The sequence below is a fragment of the Bombus pascuorum genome, chromosome 11 (genome assembly GCF_905332965.1).
Source record: "Bombus pascuorum chromosome 11, iyBomPasc1.1, whole genome shotgun sequence".
NCBI lineage: Eukaryota > Metazoa > Arthropoda > Insecta > Hymenoptera > Apidae > Bombus > Bombus pascuorum.
This window is the reverse complement of record NC_083498.1, coordinates 319,757-343,284: the sequence shown is the minus strand read 5'-3', so window position 1 is coordinate 343,284 and position 23,528 is coordinate 319,757. Positions and strand designations below refer to the sequence as shown.

Genomic DNA, 23,528 nt, shown 5'->3' with positions numbered 1-23,528 from the left:
CTCACACAGGCATTCGAACAGGACACACTTACACAGGTCATACTCGTTACTGTATAGAGAGTGGGGTTCAAAATATTTAAGGGATCATGGGTCACTACCTACGTCTAGTCTGAGAGTAACTGGCCAATTATATCACTCGCTTATATACATCAGGTTCTGTAGTTCTGTTTAATAAATATCACTGAATATTATTTTAACATAAACATCGTGTCTTCCACAGATTATTAGTCTCAACTTTAAGATTAAATTCTAACAATAATTTGTGGTGAATCGTACGATTGATATTTACAGGACAATTTGGATTTTATACCGAAATTGAAAGTTTGAGTATTATTTAGTAACACTTTCGTATGGCTCCATAAATTTCGCACCATTTATGAAAATGAAATTTAGAATCTGATAAAAAGAAGCCCTTCGTTGCAAAAATAAGGATACTTGCCGATACTTTCTATATCCGCTATATATACACACGTATACGTAGCGCCTGCACGTGTTTTTCGCTATTTACGTCGATTAACAGTTGACATGAAATTTTTTGTATTTTACGTTCGTATTACTTTGCAATTCTTTCAAATATCCGCCCCGTGTGTTCTATGCCTTCCCTTTCGCGTGGCATATTTACCGTGCGGTTTCGTCCGAGGCCAACAAAGTCCTAAATATCAAACAACGCTTTTAACCTACCGCACTTTCAACAATCCCTCTCTCTTGGCGAACGGAACGCAAACAACATCGAACAAATTTACCGACGACTCCAGCTGCCGGAGCATAGGGTCGGCCGAAATTTCGTGAAACGGGCGCAAATGACGGTCGGCGTTGTTCCTCTCTCTTCGCCCGATTCGCCCCGCATTGAAACCGCATCACCGCGATTACCAGCGAGATTCGAGATTCGTTCTACGCCACTATCGCTGGATAAAAGTATCGGTTTAAAAGCTCGATTTCGGGCCACGGCTGCGGGCCAGCGGGAATTTCTCTGCTTTTCCGTTTACACGAATACCGGTGATCCTCTGCCGATTCACGGTGCCCACGACCAAAGGATTACCAGACAGAGACAGACGAGAGAATGGGAAAGGTAGAGAAAGGGAGAGACGGAGATAAAGATAGATAGATAGATAGAGAGAGAATTTCGTTCTCTGCAGCGACGATGGCCGACATTCCGATAAATAATCGTTCTCGATGCGCGTTCTTGATCAAGAAGAGATCGTGTATTTCCGGAAATACGTTATTAACCCATCGGCAATTACGACATTCAGCCATTCAGATTGACGTCCAAAGCGAAATTGTAATATTTCGTATTTGTTGGTTTCGCTAAAAGAACCGTCGAATTCAAAATTCGACTTATAAGGAGAATTAGTACCTGTTACGGAATGATTTACAACAGTTTGATGGTGAAAGATTGACCGAGGAAGCAAGGCGATTGACTTGCTAATTTGGTAAGAGGATTACAAGAACTAAGAAAGAAGGTCAACTTGTAAGAGGTTAACAAGAGATTAAGGGTAATTTATTGGGCTTTGTTCAAATTTGTCTCTACATCCAAATTTGTTCCTCGCGTTTTGCTCAAATTCCCAACGCTTTATAACGTCTTTCTCATTATTAGAAACCTTAACGTGCTGAGTCAGATACAGAAAATTCGGTAGATATGTATATGTAGACTTTCGCGGCTGACTGTACCTGATTCATTTCCCTCAATTGTAAATAACAAGAACGATGCTTTGTCAGCTCCAGGCTTGCACCAACTCTATTTTCTCTATAGTATATATATACATGTTATATATCATCGCGACATCGGCGAGAAAAGCATCAATAATTACCCCTTCACCCGTAATACGAGGTCGTTCGGTAGACATTTCGTTCCGGTTAACTGAGCGATAAGAAGGACGATTATTTTCCATAAGATGATTCGCTAATGACTCCTCGATTTGTAGTTCAACGTCAGACATACGTTTACCAGCATGCACCGTCTATATAATTATAACGCAATCGATTCGACGCCACACGAATTACATCAGTTTTTACTGACGTTAGAAATTGTTTCGCACAATTCACGGAAATTGCTTTGACAAGTTATATCAATTACGTGGTTGCTAAAAACTGTATCTCGATCTATCATATCCGCTCCAGCCACTCTCTTCTGCCCTTCTGTTACAATCTGCCGATTTTTCAATCGTCGTGTAAGATTAAACGGTACAGCCTACTTGTTTGTGACACAAAAAAATTACAGTTTTATAAAGGAGAAAACTTTATACCAGTTCTAAAAGGAACATGAATACTCAACTTATAAATTCCAAAGGAAACTCTTAATTAAGTTAAAAATCCTAAATGAAATTTTTAATTAACAGAAGAAGTTTAATTGAAAGATGTAACTTAGAATTTTTAAGGAAAATAAATTTTCATACTTCCGGGGTTCTTATTAACGCGAATAGCTTGAATTTTTTGAATTATGCACCGTCTAAAAGTTACATGGAGATTTACTCTTTACTACACTGTATATGTAGTCATACCATAAGTCATATTGCATCGTCGATACGATTTAGGTCGAAAAACCTCAAGTTACCGTAGAAATTTTACTATACCGAGCAACATTTTGCAAAATTGTAAAAGCGATAGAAAAATATTGTTACAACACAAGCTGTTTATGATGCTTTCAACCCTTTATGCCAGTGCATGGAGATGTAAGTAACTGCCGCACGCTTTCATTGCTTTACTTCATAATCGAGATTTAGACGATACAAGCCTTTACGCTCTAAAGACAAAATGAAAAAACACGCTTCGTATTAAACTTTGCAACTTGCGCAGCTTTAATTTTCTGTTTAATCTTGCCCGATACTGTATATTAAGACTTAATCCCTACTTGTGCTGTCGTCGATTAGTCTTTATCGTTCCAACTTGGCATTTTCCTTTTGCCAGGGAAAATTTATAAAAACACGCGAGAACGGTTTTTGCGCGAGTTACGTAAATCTTGCAAGTTACAACGTTCGTATCATCCAGATGACCGATCTTTAAATTTACTTATAACCATCCTTCCAGTCATTCAACAAAAAGCATATGACAAGTTTGCTAAATATTCAACGCTGTTCGAAATATTTAATTTCTCTTTACACTCGTAAAACATACTCAAATATATATCATTGTTATACCCTTAACCCTTATACCTTTGTTATACGTTCCTTGATATTTATGATATATACAGGTGTCTCGGGTAAGTGGGTCAAACCGTAGCGTTTAAACGGTAGAAGATAAACGAAAATTTCATTAGGTAGAATTAAAATGGTTTCGAGTGGTGCATGTGCTTGCCATAGAAGTGGAAACGCTTTAAAGATTTTAACTTTACCTCTATTTTTTAATTTGAGCTATATACTTGTTATACACCAGTAGATGCACCATTTTATATTTTAGGAGATCGTATTAAGGTACTTACGCTTAAAAACGATTAATTAAAAATAATAATTAAATATTATTAATTAGTAATTTAAAAAAATATTTGAAATATTAAGTATCTGCGTTTAATTTAAATGAAGATATTTTAACTCCGATTTAGTGAAATTAAATGTACGAGAACGAAGAAAAAAGAACGTAAAAGAAATTAAAAAAACAGAATAATTTTTAGCTGTATCAACTGGCATATCTGATTTTCGGTAATCAAGTGTCAATGAAAATCCATCTCTGAATTGAAATTCTTTCATCATACGTGTTTCCTTTTATTCGCGATCGTATTAAAATCCATTTCGTCGAGGTCGACGGCCATCAAATCATACCACGGACGAGATTAAACAAAAAACGCTGGCTACCGCCTGCACATCCACTTGACCGGGTCGCAATTTTTCATTTCTGCTCGATTACCTCGTTAAGGTGGGCAGGTTCGTGCAACCGTCTATTGCAGATCATGCGTCATCCAGGTACACGATTGTTCGAATTTCGGCCTCGTGCTCGGGATGTCATAAAATTTCAGCAAAGGTGTGTATTTATCGTTAATGCGCTCACACTAATGCCCTCATTTTCGACCGATAATTTCTTTTTAATGAAAGCATTCCGCCGCCACGTATAATCCTGGTCTTTCAATACTCCTTTTACGTTAACTTTTTAATACTTAATTGTATCAAATTTGGTATTTAGTCGCTACATTTTAATAGACGGTTTATAAACCACTTACGCGTTACGTACCATGTACCACCTACCGTGAAAATTTTTTCTATCGTCTATCATTTCAGAGCTATAGCTTGTCCTACTTGCGTGAGACACTCTGCATATTATATCGTTCGCAACCGTTGGTATACCTACACTTTTACGTGTTATTACTGTTAAATACTCCTCTTACTATTGAATTAATACGGAAACTTTAGCGAATTATTCGTAACGACCTGCCTATTTAGATGAAAAAACGTCACCCAATAAATGGAGGACGTGGCGTTCAACGCTTAAATAAATTACTCAACGTACAATATTTCACATTTAACGGCTATTCAGCCGTGCGTGTACCAATGTATGCGCTCTGACAGTCCGTGCAACTGAAAATAACAAATTCGATGAAAAATAAATAAAGTGAAAAATTAAAATTAAGACCCAGAGAAGCACAGAGAAAAGTTTAACAGCTGTTACAACTCGTGTGTCACGTAATTGAAATACGTCCGAACGTGATCATGATTCGTATCACCTTCACCGGAAAATTTTCAGCAATTTCGTTAAAAAGGTTGCAAAGAATAAGCATGAACGAACCGAGTATTAATTGCTCGTGATGCGTGCCTGATATCAAATCATTGCTTAATGTTTGGCTACAAGAGTACAGATAGTCACGAAACCATAGGATAATGACGCTCCCCAGGGCGTAATTAAATCCGTTTCGTCGTTTCTACTTTCCAAGATTCGCTGCGTCGATAGCACCGACACAATATGTAAAAAGTACGGTCGAACGTCGAAGAAATTGTGATTCGAAATACGTCGATACGCGACCCCTATTGTACGGCGTTGGGACCGGGATTAAATCCGTACGTAAGTACTTTACGCGTTGTGGAAGTTTGCAGACTGTTTGAGGCAATTAAACCTGCTAAGCAATTCGATTCGAGGAATACGCGTGATTGTCGAGTTTACTTTCGAGTTTCGCAAAGAGAACACGTGTAAATACGACGTTCGAAACAATTAAGGGATCACCGTTTCTGAATGACTTCGCAAATGAAGCTGCATTACGACGCGGTACGCGACGAGATCGTTCCACGTTATTCGCTACTGATTTTCGAACGGTTCGTGACTCAATTCTAAAGGGTCGAAACACCAGTATCGAACTACTATTTTATATAATCTATCTTAATTAAAGCAGTATGTGACGTGAAAGCATATTTGTAATAGAAGCTTCAGTGATATTGCCTCGTTCTTTAGACGCGCAATACAAATTCCTAGCAATAATTATTATTAATGGTGCTCCATTATTAACGGGTATAATAGGTGCAAAGTTCCTATAACTGCGACTTTTTACTCGTTTTACTCTACGTAGCTTCTTCCCATTGAGATTATTAATATTTCTTTAAACGTAACGTGTAAGTCGGCTACGAATTAATAACGCGATATCGATATTAATAGCTAATTGCAATTTACCAAATACGTTTCTGAACGAATTACGAATCTAACATTTTTCGCAAAATTTCGATACTTTCGATATTACTTAAAGCGTACAAAACGTAAATGTCATCTGTTTAATCATTATGAATAATCTACAATGTATTATTAATAGGGTAGTTTATAGTACGAAGAGGAAAATTATAGATTAAAAAAAGTGTTTTAATGTTCAAAATTATATAACGTCGCGAACGCTTATCAGAACGTGCAAACAAGTGCATCTAGAAATTTATGGAACACCTCGTGACAGGAGCTAATGAGTTAATTTCATGAGTAAAGTTAATCAACCTACTTAGGCTGCAGGTGAGCGAAATACTTTTTCCATCATTGATTATAATTTTTAGTTCAGGTGACGCAACGTTTATTATTTATGCAAAATATATCACTAACCAGCATTTTCTGCTAAACAGTAGGTATAGAGAAAACATGAAAGAAGAAACAATGATTTTATAGTCGGCGTAATAACGTATCTATCCCAACTTTTTCTATGTGTGATATTTTTCATAAAAACAAAAATGACTTAATTTCTTGAAAGAAATATCGTATATCTTTTATGATATATAAACGGCATCATAGAGGGAAAAATAGAACAAGGAAACCGAGTAAACAGCATAATAATTACTATGAGAAAATGTCAAAGAAACAAGTATCTACACATCTATGTTTAGTTTGCAAAAATAACGATTTATCTTTGTATCCATATTCGTATTCATTTATTAACCACATGTCACCGAGATCATTTTTCTGCAATTTCTTCGTATTATCGAATAAGATGACCTACATCTACATATCGACCCTTACCTCGTGACGAGCGTCTCATCTGAATATAAAAAGCCCTGCAGGTATACGAGTTCATAGTTATAAAAGAGCCAAAGCGAGATCATAACTTATATTTATCAAACGTATTCCTTAAAAATACAGATTTTGTCTATACTTGTGTCTACATTCGTTAAGACCTGGAAGTTCGTCGATAAAGTAATAACTTGTTTTTTAATGATTTGAGAAAAAGTTCCGGGATGTGGAGTTATCGTTGAAAAAGTATTAATCGAGTTTACTAGCTAGAAATTGTAGCGAGCCAGGTTAGGTAAACGTAGATGATCGTAGTCGATTATCTCGACTTTAACGTTGGTATCCATCGAGAGTGAAAATTTGAAATAGAAAAGTGGCACCGCGCGCCGTCACGAAAGCTCGTCGATTTTGTTGTGTTTGCACCGCCAGAAACCATACTCGTGGTTTCTAGCAGCGAGTAAAAGAAGGTAGGAGCGAGCGTTTAACTTTTCCGCCGGTTAAAGTATTCATCAAGACGTTAAATATTGACGAGCATCGAGTTATGAACTCGAAAGACTTACCTTTCGCATCAAGTATTCTTTGAATAATTAACGTAACTCCGTGATAATGCTTTATATCAAGAATATATCTAATTGAACTACTTTACTGCCGTGGGAAAGGCGGATACCGAGTTTAATCGAGTTCGATTTTTGTCTTATATTTTATGCAACGGTCTTGAAACTAAAAGTGACAGAAGATCGTTCGATCCAACAGTGCCTTTATACTATTTAAACGTGGTATTAATTATGAAAACTCTTTTTGGAACGTTATTTTACCATTTGATTTAAGAATGCTTTTTTTTTTTTAAACAAGATTTACGATTGATTCGTGATTTACGTGTTTGACGAACTGTTTATCGATGTTTTTACATACAGGTATACGAAGGTATTGGTAGCATGAAAATTAGCTCGAATCGTTGGTTCAGGATTAGAATTTATACAAGTAGAAAATGGTTTGGTAATTCTCTAACGGAACAACTAAACTTCTATACGGATGATACCTCGCAACTTCTTAAAATCAGCTCAATAGAAATATTCTTAGAAAAACTGAAAATTTCATATAAAATTGCACAAAAATTCATCAACATGCGTAGCGTTTCGGGAAATAATCTTGTGTTACTTTAGAAAAGGGAGAAGTATTTTCTCTACCAAGCAAATCTACCGCTAACGAGTCTAAATTCGCAACGTTCGCTTCCATCGACGCGCGCCGTCGTCCCAAACGTTGCGTATTTATGCGCTTCAAGTATTGCGTCAGCTCTTTGTTATGTCGTCAAACGATCCACGAGCAGCGGTTATTGGTTTGTCGACGTTTTTCCGAGGTCTCTCGCTGCAGTCGAAAGAGGTTTGTAAAGTGTTTTATGATGCACGTTTCCTCGTCACGGCTCTTTTACAAGACACATCGTTGTCAACGACCTTCGAAATTAAATTTCAGATTAAAATCGAGGGCAGCCGTTGTTCCTAGCACCGAACGGATCCGAGTTGGTGGATTCATGAAATTTCATAAGGCGGCCAGGGTTTTATTCCAACTTACCCATAAAATTATGTTAATTTTGAAGTAGTAAATTTCGATGACAATGAGATTGCCGATGTCGCGAATCGTTCCCGAGGGCTCTGCTATGGGCTAATTGTAGATTTGGCGCTCGATCGACTTTGACCAACTTTTTAAGCGACTTGATTTACTTGATTACAGATCAAAACCTGGAAAGATGATTCGTAACTATCTGATGATGCTCTCGTGGCTATGCGCGGTGCAAGGAAAAATAGGTAAATGTATGCATACATATATAGACGACTGTGTTTGCTACCGTACCGCGGAGATCCAACCTCAATTCTACGTAACGCGCGCCTGAATTGTACGCGTTATTTCTCGTTGCATACAACCATGTTGCCGACTGGGTGAATTATTAAAACGAGTGAAACTTTCCACGTCGAATATGGGTCGGTGTTCTTTGAGCGCGATCGAGACAGAATTTATTCGACAGTCGTACATTAACGTCCTCCCCCTTGTTACGGTTAATTATGGACGAAGTTAACAAGCTGACGTAACGTACGACCACTAACGAAAATGTTATAACAAAGTTATCGAGTTCACGAAAATTCCTTGACCCATTTCACGTGAAATTTCCTTTCCTTTATCTTCCGTAAGGTATTCTGTTTCAACTAAGGTTACTTTGAATGCCGATATAAGTATGATTACTTGCAAAGTATTCCAATTTCCAAAGTTTCTGATTGGCAGTATTTTACTCGTGAAACAAAAATTTTCGTTGGATTATTGAAATGAAAAATTACATTTGAAATGAAATTCATTTCTTTACAAAGTATAGTCATTTCTTACTTGCTGTTAAACCTGTAAATATGATTTGAAGTAATTAACAGCAACTTTAACACCTGGATATAACGCCGCATTATTACTTCATATTAGAAGCGTTAATAGCTTACGCAGAACGGTTTATACTCATTTTTCTTTTAAAATGAAAAAGATCTTTCAGGACAGAATTAAATGGTGTTAAATTTCTGCGCTGTATTTATGTACGTATTTTTATGCAATTGTGCGGCTACAAACTGAAAATTACCCGTGAATTATTAATCGATTCTTACATAGTAGATGGATAAAGATATTATTGAAACTGAAGTGCAAAAGTAAATATTTTATTATCGGCCGCAAAAATACAGCTCCGAAGTCTTACTAATAATCACGTTAGAATATTACGGAATATGTAGATTTAAAACAGAAGATGGATTTAGATCAGAATATAGATAGAATAAAGATTTCTTTTGCATACTGAACTGACTAGAAATTTTTGAGCACGGTAGTTTAACAATCCTGTATGTAATTTATTTGTTATACCATTCTATCCTGTTTACTCTTATGTGCAATATTATTTAAAAATTTTGTAGATGTCACTTTTGAAATGCACGGCGAAAGATCTATCTGACAGGAAAATTTTGCACAATATTATTACGTTTCGGTGCTTTAAAAATTCTTGATCGATGCTAATTAAACGATCCTGGTCAAAATATTAATTCATCCTAATTTAAAACACTCGAGATTCAACAACAACAGCCATCGGGATTGCGTGTGTTCGTTTGATAAATTCAATCTACCCGTTGAATCGATCGTCGAGTCTAATTACTTTGCAAACTAGCCCCACTTCGTGAGAAAACGGATTGCGCGACTAATTTAAAACAATCCGTCTTATGTTCGGCGATTCAATTCGTCTCGATTTGATTCGTCGCGCTGGAAAATTCGAATCCGTTTACCGATGAGGATCGAATTCGTTCGAAACCGTGCTTCGCGTCTAGACATCAACTCGGCAGTTTTGCATCCTTGTCTCGTCGTGACGTTACGTTGATTCGCGGAAACGGTAGGGGAGAAACGATGAATGAAAATGCAACGGAACGAGATGCAAATAGAAGCTGAAACGCAGAAGGCGCGACGACCTCGTTCTCTCTGCTTCTAGGGTATTTCTGGCACATCACTGACATCCACTATGATCCGAGGTACTCCACCCAAGCAAACGCGGCAAACGGTAAGTAACTTTGTTTTATTTTCTACGTACATTATATGTACCTTCTCCTTGCCTTCTCCATGCATTCTCCTTATCGTTGTCACGAGACTGCGGATTTCGATGCATCTATGCGAAATTCAAAGATGCAAAGATACACAGAATTGATATAATATACAAACAAACCTACCGACAAAGGTTAACAAACATCGTGATCGCCTGGATCGAAAAAATAGTATACAGAGATAACAGTTTATACGTGAAATTATAATACTTTTTTTTTCGATTATGCCACTGTAATACATGTATATAAAACAAGTAGATGTATATAACATGAAAATATAATAAAGAAACTTTACGTTTCGTTTTAACCTATGTTTCGGCTTCGAAATCTTGCCTTTCATTTTCAATCTCATTCGTTTCGGCAAGCCATTCCATATTATTTATATCTTTCGCGTAAAATTTTGTAAAAGAGCAGTCGTTCCATTATAATCGGTATTAAAAAGATTAAATATTACAGCACCGACTGTTAATCAAATAAGAAGAAACGAAATCTTTTTTTTGCAAGCTCTGTCGCAAAATATTCGATAAAATTTTTCCCTTCGGCGATGTAACCTCTGCACAGTACGCCCCTAAAGTTTAGTCAAACATTTCAGGAACAGAATATATTCAGCTTTCACTCCTTGCTACCCGTGCCTATATTTTCCTCCTGTTCCCGTCGCTATTTACCGATCGTTTTAAAGTACCTGGCGTGTTTGGTTGGCACGAGGTTTGCATGAAATAACGCTACCTGAAATTGCGTCCCATACCAAGCACTAGCTGGGAGCCGACTCCGTGTCATTTGGACGTTAGCGTGGCAATACACGAGCGTCCGCTGCGCTGCTCCCTTAATACGAGCACTATGTTCCCACGTGTTCGTTTCCTCATTTCTGTTTTTCTTTGTCTTTTTTTTTTTTGTCTTCTTGTTTCCTCTTCAGCTTAGCCCGGTGCCTGCTTTCAGCGTGCTGGAACACGAAGAACGGTGTGAACAGCGGTCGGAAAACCCCCGGAGAATTCGGTGACTATGGCTGCGATTCGCCCTGGGCCCTGGTAGAATCAGCAGCAATGGCAATGACATCCAATCGCGGCGAAGGAATCAAGTTTGTTCTTTGGACGGGGTAAGTTTACAAATTTTTATTACAAATGGCTATGAATAGTATCGACGTGCCATCGTATTTACATTTATTGCATTAACATACTAATTAAATAGGTACAAGTATATTAAATTTTCTATCACTTAATAACAGATACTTATCGCATGACTACAAAAGTTTAATATGGATATATCGATATATGGTGTAGAATATATTGCAAGGGTATGTGCTAATATCTTCTACAGCTATTACACATATATCTCTTATTGTTCTTGAGGAAATAATTAAACGAACGAGTAAAGAAGTAACGAAATTATATAGCGTTTTTTTGAAATGAAAAACTTTGAAAGTCCTGATAACCGATTTAAATTTCCTCATGAAATTTTTGTGGTTCAAAATATCGCGTTTCTCGATGGACAGGTTAAATTCGGCGTCTGACTTCCTGAAAAATTAGCTTATACAGCGCGAATCTCGACACTGTCAGAACTTTCATTCTACAACTTCGTTCGCGGTTCAAGTGAAAAGTTATATAGAGTTGGGTTGACAATCAAAAATACTATACTAACGCTACTCGCTTTAATATTCTTATTATTAGCAATACGATATAGGATTTGTGGAATGCTCGACCGATTAATCGGCGTATTACCATCATCGGAGCAACAAGCTTAACATGACAATTCGATTTTCATGGAGTAGAAAATGAATAAAAACGAATGCCCAGATAATGTGACATGAAATTCTAATTACTGGGTAACTACGAAAATAATAAACGACGAATATTCAACGTGTCAACAACGGACGAAAATAGAAATCGAAGATGAAATTAACGAGCATTCGATTGGATAACGAATCGGTATCGGATGAACGTTCTGATGGCTATTAGTAAATTGGCCGATGAATCAACGAAAACTGATTAGCCTTTAACACGCTGTTTCGTAAACTAATCTGACAATTCGCAAACTAGAGGAACAAGAATGTAGTGGACTATAAAGATTTGTGTTTGTTGGACGCAACACAGTGGCAGCGTGTTCCGTATAAATTAAACCGTACAATCGCTAGTTTAATAGAGTTTGATCGATTTATTTACATACAACCAAATTGCGAATGTTAATGCACTTATGAATAAATTATCGGACAAATTGATAATTCCCTTCTGATTTGTGAAATCTAATGAACATTCATTAGTATCGATATAAGTTTATTATCCCAGCCAATTGCACTTGTAATTTCTTTAGCTTATTATCGGAAAGAAATTATAGAAACGGGAGTTGTGTTTAATTACACTTTCTCACAGTTTCTCTCTCGATGGTTACGCTTTAAGTTTCTTCCATTGAAATTTTAAATCGTGTATCTATAATACGGTTTGAAATAATACAATTTCTGGGATATTATTTTATTTGCTTTTCAGCAGATGTTATACAGTTTGCAAAAACATAACAATTGCATTAATTCTTAAGTATTTCTACGCAGCTACAGATATATATGTACATATAGTGTTTGAGCTGTAATCCTATTGTAAAACAAACTTATATGCATAGTACTGTGCAACCACGTTATCCAGCGTGCATAACATGTACGAAAGTTCAGTAGTTCCGTGTGTATACACGTATGCGTTATACTTCTAACCAATTATCAGGTAACTAAGAAAGTTTGTTTCTCTCACAATAGGGAAGATAGAGAAGTAAATGTGGAGAAAACACATTTTATTCGTTAGGATAGTTACTCACTCTCACATCCGTTTAACTTTCTTCTTTACGGAAAAAGAGTTTATAAACCGGTTGTAAACTCTTCTAAAAACGATTTTGAATGAAAACAACTTTCTGATTTCTGAATTCTCGATGCTGAAGATCATTGGTTTATCTCTAAGTTTTGTTTTTGTTTTTCTTTTTTTTTTCGGGATTTTTATTTTTATGCGTTTATAAATTAAAAATTCTACGTATAATAATTTGAAATAATTAGTAGTACGAAGAAACGTGTTTCTTTTTCAGCAGTCACCTTTTCACGTATAACATTTTATCGAACAACAAAATTATGCTAATTACGTCAACGTAGCGATTATTATCTTAGCTCTTTTATTAAAGAAACTTGTACGTTATCTACGAAAAAGAATATTTAACGCGTCAAAGATGTTTATGTAACGATACAATGAGTTATCGAACAAGAAATCCAAATGCTAACTCATGTAAGTTTGCGCTGCAACTCGATTTCGAGGTTTTGGTTGTTCCAACTTTACGTGACTGATATCGTATTTCACCATCAATTCACAATACAAAGTTGATATCACACACTCTCACGAACAACCCAGATTACTCAGCAAGAGTCAGAGTCACACGCAAAATCTACAATTTCTCTATTCCCGTTCCTCCGTTTATAGCGTTCAGTTTTCAGTCTTTCAATGTACTTTAATGCTTCATCTTAAATTATCTCCGACCGCATTATTACGAATCTAAAATTCCGCGATATATCGGATTACAGTTTGCATCTGTCGTATATTCACCCGCGAAACAAAAATGAAATATGCGGGATTACGCAAGAGATTGGAAGATTTTGGCGGTTAATTAAATTTTCTCAAAGAATGCTGATATATAACGGAAATGCTGAAATCAAGGTTTTCTGTGTAAAATGTAGCTCTTATAGCGGTATTCCTCCGATTTAAATTGGTTCCTACATATAGGAATTATATTTCTCTGAAATTATAAAGATCGCGCACATACACAGCCGGAAGATACAACTCTTAACAGCAGCAGCGGGTTCAGACAATGTAATATTCTGGAATCAAATAAAAATTAATGAAGAAAATCTTCGTTTCCAGGGAAAAAATCCAGTCTCTAAGAGAATCTAATTGCAGCAATTTTTATAATGGCGTTCTGGTAAAGGGTGGTACGAAGTTGCGCAGCTTTCTCATTAAGTTCCAACAACACGTGTAAATAGTATATACAAACTATTTTTAACTACGTACTTGTCTAGATACGAATCCTCTGTTCATACTTCTCGACTTGTATCATTCGATTTTCCAAGCTCTTAATTAAATTCGCATACGATTTATAAAAGTTTTTTTGCTCGTCTAGATATGAAAAGGTTGAAAATTTTCATTAATTTCGAAATCTTGACGCTTTGACATCAAGATATTTTTCTCTCCACCACCGAGAAGAAGGAAAAGAAGGGAGAAATGTAAAATGATAACTGTAATTTCTTATTTAATGAGTTCTTATGATATGATATTTCAATGCAAAGCCAGAATCAAGTGAAATCTTTGCGAGACACGTTATTAAAGAGAAAGACTTCGTTTTCTATGGGGATCTGTCTGTAATAATTCTTTTAAGGTCTTTCGATAAATCAGAGCTAAAACGTGTTACCAAGCGTGTGCCAAGCCTTAAGTGGAAGCCATATGTCTGTATACTTAACGTCCATCGTTTCTTAAGCTACATACTTTCCTCGGTTTATCACATCTAATTTTTAACGCTTCAACGAACATTCTATTTTCTATTTCGAACTATGCTCTACATGCATAATACCGATAATCAGTACCAATAATTTATTTATATCATTGTCATACTGTCTCTTTTGACAATTTCTGTCATGTACTAATTTACTCATTAGTAGCAATAACGATAAAAGTTCCCCTTAATCCCCTAATCGGGTATGACGAAATATTTCGTCATGTGAATATAGTTATTTCGACATACACAGGGAAATATTGCCCAGTTAAGAGATTAACTAAGATTTAGATCAAATGACATACACGAATCGATTAAGAACAGGTATACTTTATGTTAAAGTTATTCGATGTATGTGGAATTAAAGAAACGCGTGGGTAAATTGTAAGGTATTGTAAGTATATATATAGTGTGAATATTAAAGTACAAAATGTAATCTGGTCCAGATCCGCACGCTAGACTAAAAGAACCCTGAAACCAACGTCGCACGTGTACCGCTTATAGTCTGTCATCAACGTATTCTTTTGTCTATGCGCTATCGATGACCTCAGCGCTTGAGAAAACCAAAGACCAGATGTAGAGTTTTCTTAGAAGTGGCGATCACTTCAACACTTTCTTCGTTGTAAAAATCTATATACCATTATATATTATACGACAAAATGGCCAATATGTCTTTTAGTAGTCTACGATTTACTTGCTATAATAAAAAACAGATATAAATAAACTGCTACCTCACGTTCTCATTCTTCTTGTATCGACTTGGAGCTGAAACTGTTGAGACGTTGGACTGCGGCATCCCGTTTGAATTTATGCACATTACGTAAAGTAACGTTTCTTCGTATTTGCCAGGGAAATCGTAATAATTGCGACAGGCGTTGATCAACCATATGTTACGTACTCTAACGTACTTATACTAACGAGCCTGTAACTACTTGTTGCAGTGACGCGCTGACGCGCACTACTGGCATGAGCGCCGAGCTTCGTCTGCAGTGTTTGCGGAATTTGACCGATCTGTTGTCTCGCACGTTTAAGGAACAGTTTGTGTTTCCGGCGCTCGGACACGACGACATCGGGGTGAACTTCTCACAACTCGCCGAGATCTGGCAGCATTGGTTGCCGCAGGAAGCTCTGGATACCTTTAAAACTGGTACGAACAAGTGTTTTCCTTTTTCCCCTGCCTTGACTCTTCTCTTTGGCTTCTATCGTTATACTGCAAGATATTTCTCTATGTGAAAGCGTTTTGCAATGGCGAACGGCTCGGAAATCGGATTAAAGCAAGCGGACGTACTCTTGAGTCCGAATCTCTTGAGAATACCTATGTTTCATATAGAGAAATTGTATTAGTAATACCGATAAAAGACGACTGTTTTCTTTTTCCATTATTTGCTTTTTTCTATTCCGTTTCCAAGTCGTGGAAAAAGAGAAAAAATATTGATACGAGTGTACTTTAAGTACAGAAGCTTCGTTTCTCTCTTATTTCTCTTTTTTATAGGCAGGACTATTTCATATACGACACTTTGTCTTAATTTATGCTTTATACAGCATCTTTCAAATTTATTCAGTTTTTATTCACTTTCGTTTATTTACTTTTTCAGCTTCCCTGTTTAAAGAATGTTAACACACGCTATACTCATAAGCTTTTTGTTCCTTCTTTCTTTCTTTTCCATTCGGAATTGAACGAAACCTAATTCAAACGACGTACGATTAACAACAACTTCCACCTAACGATATAACAGATTTTTATCCCAACAACAACCTCCTTAACGGAGTAGTTGCTTTAATAGGCCGTACAACCCTTTTCAGATCCATTATTTATGCGAAAAAATCAATACCACTTCAATACTTCTCACCCAATACAATACGAGCATCCCGCATTGGCTTCGATCAGCCGCCATTTCCACGAACGTATACCCACTTCAATTTTTACGAACACACGAACGAATAAAATTCAAGTGCAGCGCTCGAGCAAACAAAAATTTCTTCCCCGAACAATTCTCCCTTCTACCTACCGCTTTCTGCTCCCGTCGTGCCGTTTCAATAAAAGTCCAATAACAGCCGCCGTCCGAGCGAATTGCGAAAGAAGATCGTGAAAAAGAAAAAAAAAATCGAGCGTACTCCGCATAAACTGGCAACTTAAACGCATCCGACGATTTCGTACACTTGTTACAGCCGGATATTACACGATAGAGCAGCGCTCGGAAAAGTATCGAATCATTTTCCTCAATACGAATTTGTGGTTGAACACGGCTGACAATCGTATGCTACACCGCTCCGGAAGTAGTATGATCGACAACACGCAGGACCCTTTCGATCAATGGTCCTGGTTCCAGATGACTCTCGAGACCGCGCGGAGGAAGAAGGAAACGGTAAGACACATTTCTTCTATAATTCATTGGAAACCGGCAGTAAGCGAAGGTCTTGTGCACATTTGGCAGCACGTTTCGAAGAAAGCGGTTTTCAAGTTACGCTGTACCATAGGTAGAGCGCGGACATGCAAATTCTCATATTTTTATGAATATAATTAAAAACAATGAAATTTGGATAGAAAATTATTTTATCTATCGAATATCGCGAAAAGTTTTACATTTTATCTATTTTTACATGTCCAAATTTTCCATAAACGCAAATCTTCACTCTATCCATAAGTTTTAGATATGTAACGTGCCTCTTGTGTTCGACATCACGTCGCTTACCGACGAAATATTTGTGTTAGAATTTAATCTTGAAGTTGAACACAATGTTCATGTTGAAATAATATTCAGTGATGTTTATTAAACAGAACTACAGAACCAAATGTATATAAGCGAGTGATATAATTAACAACGCATACGAGAATTGTTGATTGTTGGCCAGTTACTTTCAGACTAGACTTTGATAGCGACCCATGATCCCTTAAATACTTTTGAACACCACTCTCTATATAGTAACGAGTATGACCTGTGTAAGTGTCCTGTTCAAATGCCTGTGTAAGGGTACTTATGCCTATGCGTGAAATATCGTTGTATTCCAACAATTTGCAACCATACTTTGCTGCTACTTTGACTTTGAGAATAAAAGATGTAACTTAGAAAACACGAAGCTGGCTCCCCGCTGGGGGTAGCCACCCACATGCTACATTTATTTTATTTTATTTTTTTATTTACCAATGAGATATAACACTTTACCAAATGTCCTTCAGGACAAATTGTAAAAAAAAAAAACAAAATAAAAAAAGAAAACTTCGACTTTGATCACAATGTACTATCGATTGTTATTCGAGGTTTCCATACAATTCAACGACGATATTATTAAACTGAACTCGTAACATGTTATCGCGATATCGTTTCTAGTATCCTGCTGCTCTTACTATTTTTGCGTCGAAACAATATTCCACTAAGTTTTAAGATACGTAACGTTATTAAAGTCAGCAGCTTCGCAAACTTCTGTTTATCCCCGCTATGGCAAGATTATATAACCGGACGAGAGATTGCGTATCAAATTCCACCCTTCGTCGACATTTCCTCCAGGCTGTTTCTCTCGCTTTTCAACAAGTTGTATAAATTTTGTCGACAAACACAGATTCAATCGACTAATTCTTTTAGAAAATTAAAATCTTATTTTTCTCTGTCATATCTTTATTCTTTCGAAAAAGGAACAACATATTGGATACTTGAGAGACTTTCATGAAGTCTCACTACCGTGAGTTCTTTGAAGCACGAATATGTGAAGATTATCATCTTTATTGCGGTTGCGAAGAGATGATATTTCTTTATGATTTTCTTGACATACTCTCTATATATATTTGTACTTCTTTCAAACATATCTGCCACTTTACGTACTTACATTTCACGAACTTCTTTATCATTTCTTTAGCATTTATATTTAAATTGTAAAAAATTTGTTTTATGAAATATCACCGCATAGAAGTGTCTGCAGAAAGTGACGATACGTTATGATACAATCTTTTTGCCATTATCAATCATGGCGATTATATTCGTAAAATTTGAAACAGTCGACTATTCTCTGTATTAATAAGCCATAATATTTAACGAGACCATCGGTTACGCTAATTATATGTTTTGGACTATTATCCATCTTGTATATTAGTTGTTCACGAAATGTATATTCGCAACGAGTCTCTTGTAACTTTGATATACGTTATCGGATCCGCTTCAAATTTTACTACCATAATCATTATAGTGATAACGAAATTTCAAAAAGTTTCATATAATGCACATATTTCGAATAATTTGTACATAGTACGTCGAACAACTGCGTTACCCTTTCTACGCAGAACATTTATACGAATGTTCATGCTCTCTATCAATTCGACATAATGCATTCACGGCACCGTTACGAGCGAGATCCCTAGTCAAACAAAGAAGGAGCATGAACAAGAAAGTGAGAATAACATCGTTTGGAGCATCGCTCGGCCAGCTCCTTTGTTTGTTCGGTTTTCCCGTTTTAACGACCCGCTTCTCCTGCAGGGCCTGCTATTTGATCGTTCTGAGAGTAAACGTCGGAGCAATGGCAATTGTAATTCATTATACAATTCATCATTAAGCAGTCAATATTTTTCAAGTGCAATTTTCTAGAGCTCTCATCGAAATGACTGCTTCGAAGAAAATGCAATTAAAAGTTTACCGTTGTCATCTAAACGTAATAGCTTCTCTCAAAGAACGATATGAAATGGTATGAAGGAAGAAGAAAAGGAAATTTCATAATCAACATTGATCCAGAAGGAAGTTGCCCTTAAGAAGATTTGCTCGAGTGCGAAGAAATTTCTTTTCGAAGAATGGCACTCGAAGGGAAATGTGCTTTTATGGCAGGAATATAATAGTCTTTGTTCAGAAACAAGCTGCTTGCGACGAACGTTACAGTATTACAGTCAGAGATATTCATTTTGCTCGATGTGTAGTATCAAGTACAAGCGAGTCCAACTTTGTAAGATGTAGAGAAGGTCTGTACAATTATCATCTATAAGAATCCTTTGACAAATCGTTCAAGAAATTTCCTTAACGATATAATTAATTAATCCGAAGAAGTATCTGGCAAAAGAGTCGATACATTTAACATACCGCTTAGACGGATCAATATGTTAATCGGCAATACGTCTGTATATTCCGTTCTTAGACGATATCACGCGTTAAAATCAATTTGTCGTGAACTCGGATTCCGTATCGTCGCAATTACATTTTCGTAAAAATCAATTTCGCTACGGCGCTAATGAAATTTCCAAATGTTTCGCGTAATATAATATAGCGAGTTTCTTCGAATACCTCCGTGAGCCATTGCGTATATTTATCTTGTATAATAGAACGATACTTGTTTCGTGCCACGACAAGTTCGATAATTAAAGGATCAAGCCAGACATATGCGCGATGGATTGTGCACGCTCGTAAAACAAGCCCTGCATAGTTTAAATCGACGAGCAGACGAGAGAAAAGCAGACGGATGAACAGATAGTCAGTGAGAAAAAGAGAGAGGGAGAGAGAGAGAGAGAAATGGAAGAAGAGAATCAGGGAAGGTTCGTCCAAGTGGCGGTAAAGGAAGTTTATTGACGAAACGTCAATTCCCGAGGATGAAAATCGTGCGGCGCCGCGCAGTATCAATGCTGATGCCGCTTCGTTTCCTCCATTTTGGTTCCCGTCGCGATAAATTATTTACACGGGACGCAGTTATCGGGATGACAGGCTATCAGTCAATAACAGAACTTCCGACCCAAAGCTTTATAGCCTGAAAGCGACCGTTGAATCCGCCTTCTCCGTGTGGGGATATGAAGTTTCGCAGGAAATATTAATATTCGATATTGTTCGACAGCTCGATGATCATTCCATCGCGGGATACCGTCTGTATGCCCGTATGAAATTTTCGAAGACAACGGTATAAACCGTGCTTACAAATGAATTTTATGAAATGCTTATCTTTTTAGGGAATTACGATGATAATAATTCATAGCCATAGAGAGAGAGAGAGAACCAAAGTACAAACATACAACTTGGTAAATAGTAGGTGATATAATATATGAAATTTAACGATACGAGATACATTAATATTACATGTAATTGGTATTCAGAGATAGCATTTCCCGTATACAATGTTTCAGCTATTTTAAATCGATTTAGCGCTATCCTATCGATACGAGTAGACGTGACAATTCTTCTTAAATAAAACCTTTTTACATAGTTGCAAAAATTTACTTCTTACATGGTAATTGGAAGAGTCAAGTGGTAGTAATGAAGTAATTAAATTTAAAAAGTAACGAAATCGATTTATCGAGTTTTTACATCGGTATTGGAAAATACGTTTGAATGTTTTTTTTCTATTAATATCTCGTATATATTACTTTGTTTATTTCACGTAAAAATCCAAGATATAGCTGTCACAAACTTTTACGATTAATGCCTTTAGTTACGATGCTAGTTACATATTTTTAACTATCAGCTATCCAACAGTATCGTTCATTTTGAAATATGTACGTTGTCGAGTATAATTAAACGGTAGTATGTTTATCTTTGTTCCGTTATTATATGATAGGTCTCGTGTACGTACGTGGATAAGTTTATGCTTGAAAATATTTTTCTAGGATTACGAATTGTATTTCTTTCGTAACGCGATCAATGCGTTGGCCCTTCTATATACATACGTATAAATAATATCAATCAATAAGTTCAATCACGATAAACAAGCAAATGAGGATAAGCATGATGAGTAAAGTTGTTTGTATTTACAGACCAAACAGACTCTTTCTTTACTAAAGGAACAGAGATTGCGGAAATTAAGGTATAAAAGTTACGAACTTTTTTCTATCGATATAACGATCGTCTATTTTGAAGTTTATTAAATATTGTTAAATTCTTTTGTATGCAGTTTTATTCCATCGATATTGAATATTGTAAATTTAAGATTCGCGTCCAATATTTCAGAGAAACAATTTTTAAAGCTTTCCAGTAACCAGCTTTTATGTAATATTTTCCAATTCATGTTTTACAATATCCTTTGTTCCCAATTGCTTCTTTTGATGCGTTAAGTTAATATTCTTTCATATTTTTTAAAATACTTCTTGCACAAGACCGAAGCAAATATTACAGTGACGATAAAAAGAAAAAGAAAAAGAACTGTTCCAAATTTATCTAATACGCTCGAGATTTTACATCTTGCGCTTGCAATTTATTAGTAATTTTGTAAAATGCTATTACTTCCACGAAGTTATTGTACTCATCGAACTTTATCTTCCAATGACGTTGTGCTTCTTTAAACATGCTATATACTACAGGCGGAAGGTAGATCGATATTTAATATCTACGCTTATAAGTTACGGGAAAATGGTATAAAAAAGTGGCACAGACCAACAGGCCGCAACTGCTTAAGTTGGCGTCGAACTTTGTAAACGAATCAGGTTTAAGACCCTCGTAATCGTACTAGCGCGCAGAAATATCTCGAATCGATTTATCTTTAGCAAAAAGTCGGTTATAGCCGCAATTCGCGGTGTTTCGTGTCTTTAAAAGCGACTTTCGCACACACGCCCAAACTGAAAGACTTACAGTGCACATTACAAATTGTTTCCTCTAAAAGTATCAGGTATGAAGACATAAATTTCCTTTATTATTGACTGTCGTACGATAGGTAAAAATATTGTCCATATACCAAGCAGCAAAATATCCCTCGTATCGTAGGAAGCCTGGGTTAAATATAGGTCATTTAATACGTGAACCTCGAATGAGACACTAGCTGTTATATCTGATAATAAAGATATAATTTAGCTCCAAGACTCTTACTCTTAATTCTTTATTTTCAACTATGCATCTCACTAATATAGAGCTCTAAATCACCAATTCTTCATTGATTTTATCTTTTTGCGTTCCCCTACTTTTTTCGTTTGATGCAGCTATTCCTAAAAGACGTTTGGTCAGAAAATATTACAAAGACAAGTAGAATTATTAAATCCAAAAGCAAGAAAATTTGTTTCGCATAAAATTCATTCATTTCCAGATGTATATTTTAACAGGCAAATGGGATATTACGTATCAATCATATTTAAACGTGATAGAATGTTTCATACAGAATTAAAATGTAACTGAAAATAAATAGAAAAATACGAATTATAACGATCAACGTGCAAATATAAAGTGTATGAAAAATAAGAAAGAATCGTGACACCCGATACCTCAGATATTTAAGATCAAGCATAAATTGCAGGTTGACGATAATCACATTTTGATTTTGCCCAAAATCCGTACATATCAGTTTTATGCTCGGAAACCAAAGAAATAGGAAAATATCGCTTATCGATCTAATTAATCAAAATTCAATCTGATAGCAGCATAATACCATTTCTAAAGAATTGCAGCAGCAAAAGCTGCTCTTCCATTTTTCTTTCGATTAACGTTCGAAGAAACATACTTGGAACAAAAGCACATGATTTCATCTTTTCATGGGAATCTGTGATAGGATGGCGCGAATTCCGCAGGAGAAAGATGGCCGGGCAATGTGTCTCGTCGATCAAGCCCGAACTCTTTCTCCGAAAATTTACTCTTCGGCCCAATAAACGAGTTTCCATCGCCCCCTGCTGCGAGTTCGATCTTTATCCGGAACAAACGTCTATTTCATATCGACCGCGATGAAAAGAATTTCAGTCTTCTCCCACCCTTATCTTCCCTTTCGGGTAGGAGAACGACGAGGAAGAGAACTTTATGAGTTTGGTGGCCGGAACGAGATCGACCGCGAATTTATTCCACGGCCAATTACCATTCGGCCGGTGGGCTCTTTGCATTGCGATCTCGCCGGATACGCGCTACAATTGCCGCGATATCGGTGTCGGATGACGCGCTGCCTCCAGATATCGGTTATCGATTACGAGCCTCCGGCCGTTTAGAACGAGGAGAATCCTTCAAGCTGGCTGAATGTTACCAGCGGTGATAAATTATGGTAGGACTTTGAATTCCATACACGGAACCAGGATCTATATACTCGTATACCTAAATTGTTGCTATGCCGATCCTATTGATCTCTCGATCACGTTCAAGTACACAGGATATTCTA

General features: G+C 36.5%; 1 protein-coding gene across 7 annotated transcripts in view; it reads left to right on the top strand.

Annotated features, from left to right (window-relative positions):
* LOC132911688 (acid sphingomyelinase-like phosphodiesterase 3a) overlaps positions 1 to 23,528 on the top strand; it is a 59,555-nt gene that overhangs the window by 16,095 nt on the left and 19,932 nt on the right. For 6 of the 7 annotated variants that reach the window (XM_060968495.1, XM_060968496.1, XM_060968494.1 and 3 more), the window contains 5 exons: positions 8,122 to 8,195; positions 9,893 to 9,961; positions 10,938 to 11,094; positions 15,449 to 15,654; positions 16,677 to 16,873. In XM_060968495.1, coding sequence (XP_060824478.1) covers positions 8,138 to 8,195; positions 9,893 to 9,961; positions 10,938 to 11,094; positions 15,449 to 15,654; positions 16,677 to 16,873 — 687 coding nt within the window. In that variant the 5' untranslated portion in view covers positions 8,122 to 8,137. The remainder of the gene's footprint in view (positions 1 to 8,121; positions 8,196 to 9,892; positions 9,962 to 10,937; positions 11,095 to 15,448; positions 15,655 to 16,676; positions 16,874 to 23,528) is intronic. The other variant, XM_060968497.1, reaches the window with a different exon arrangement.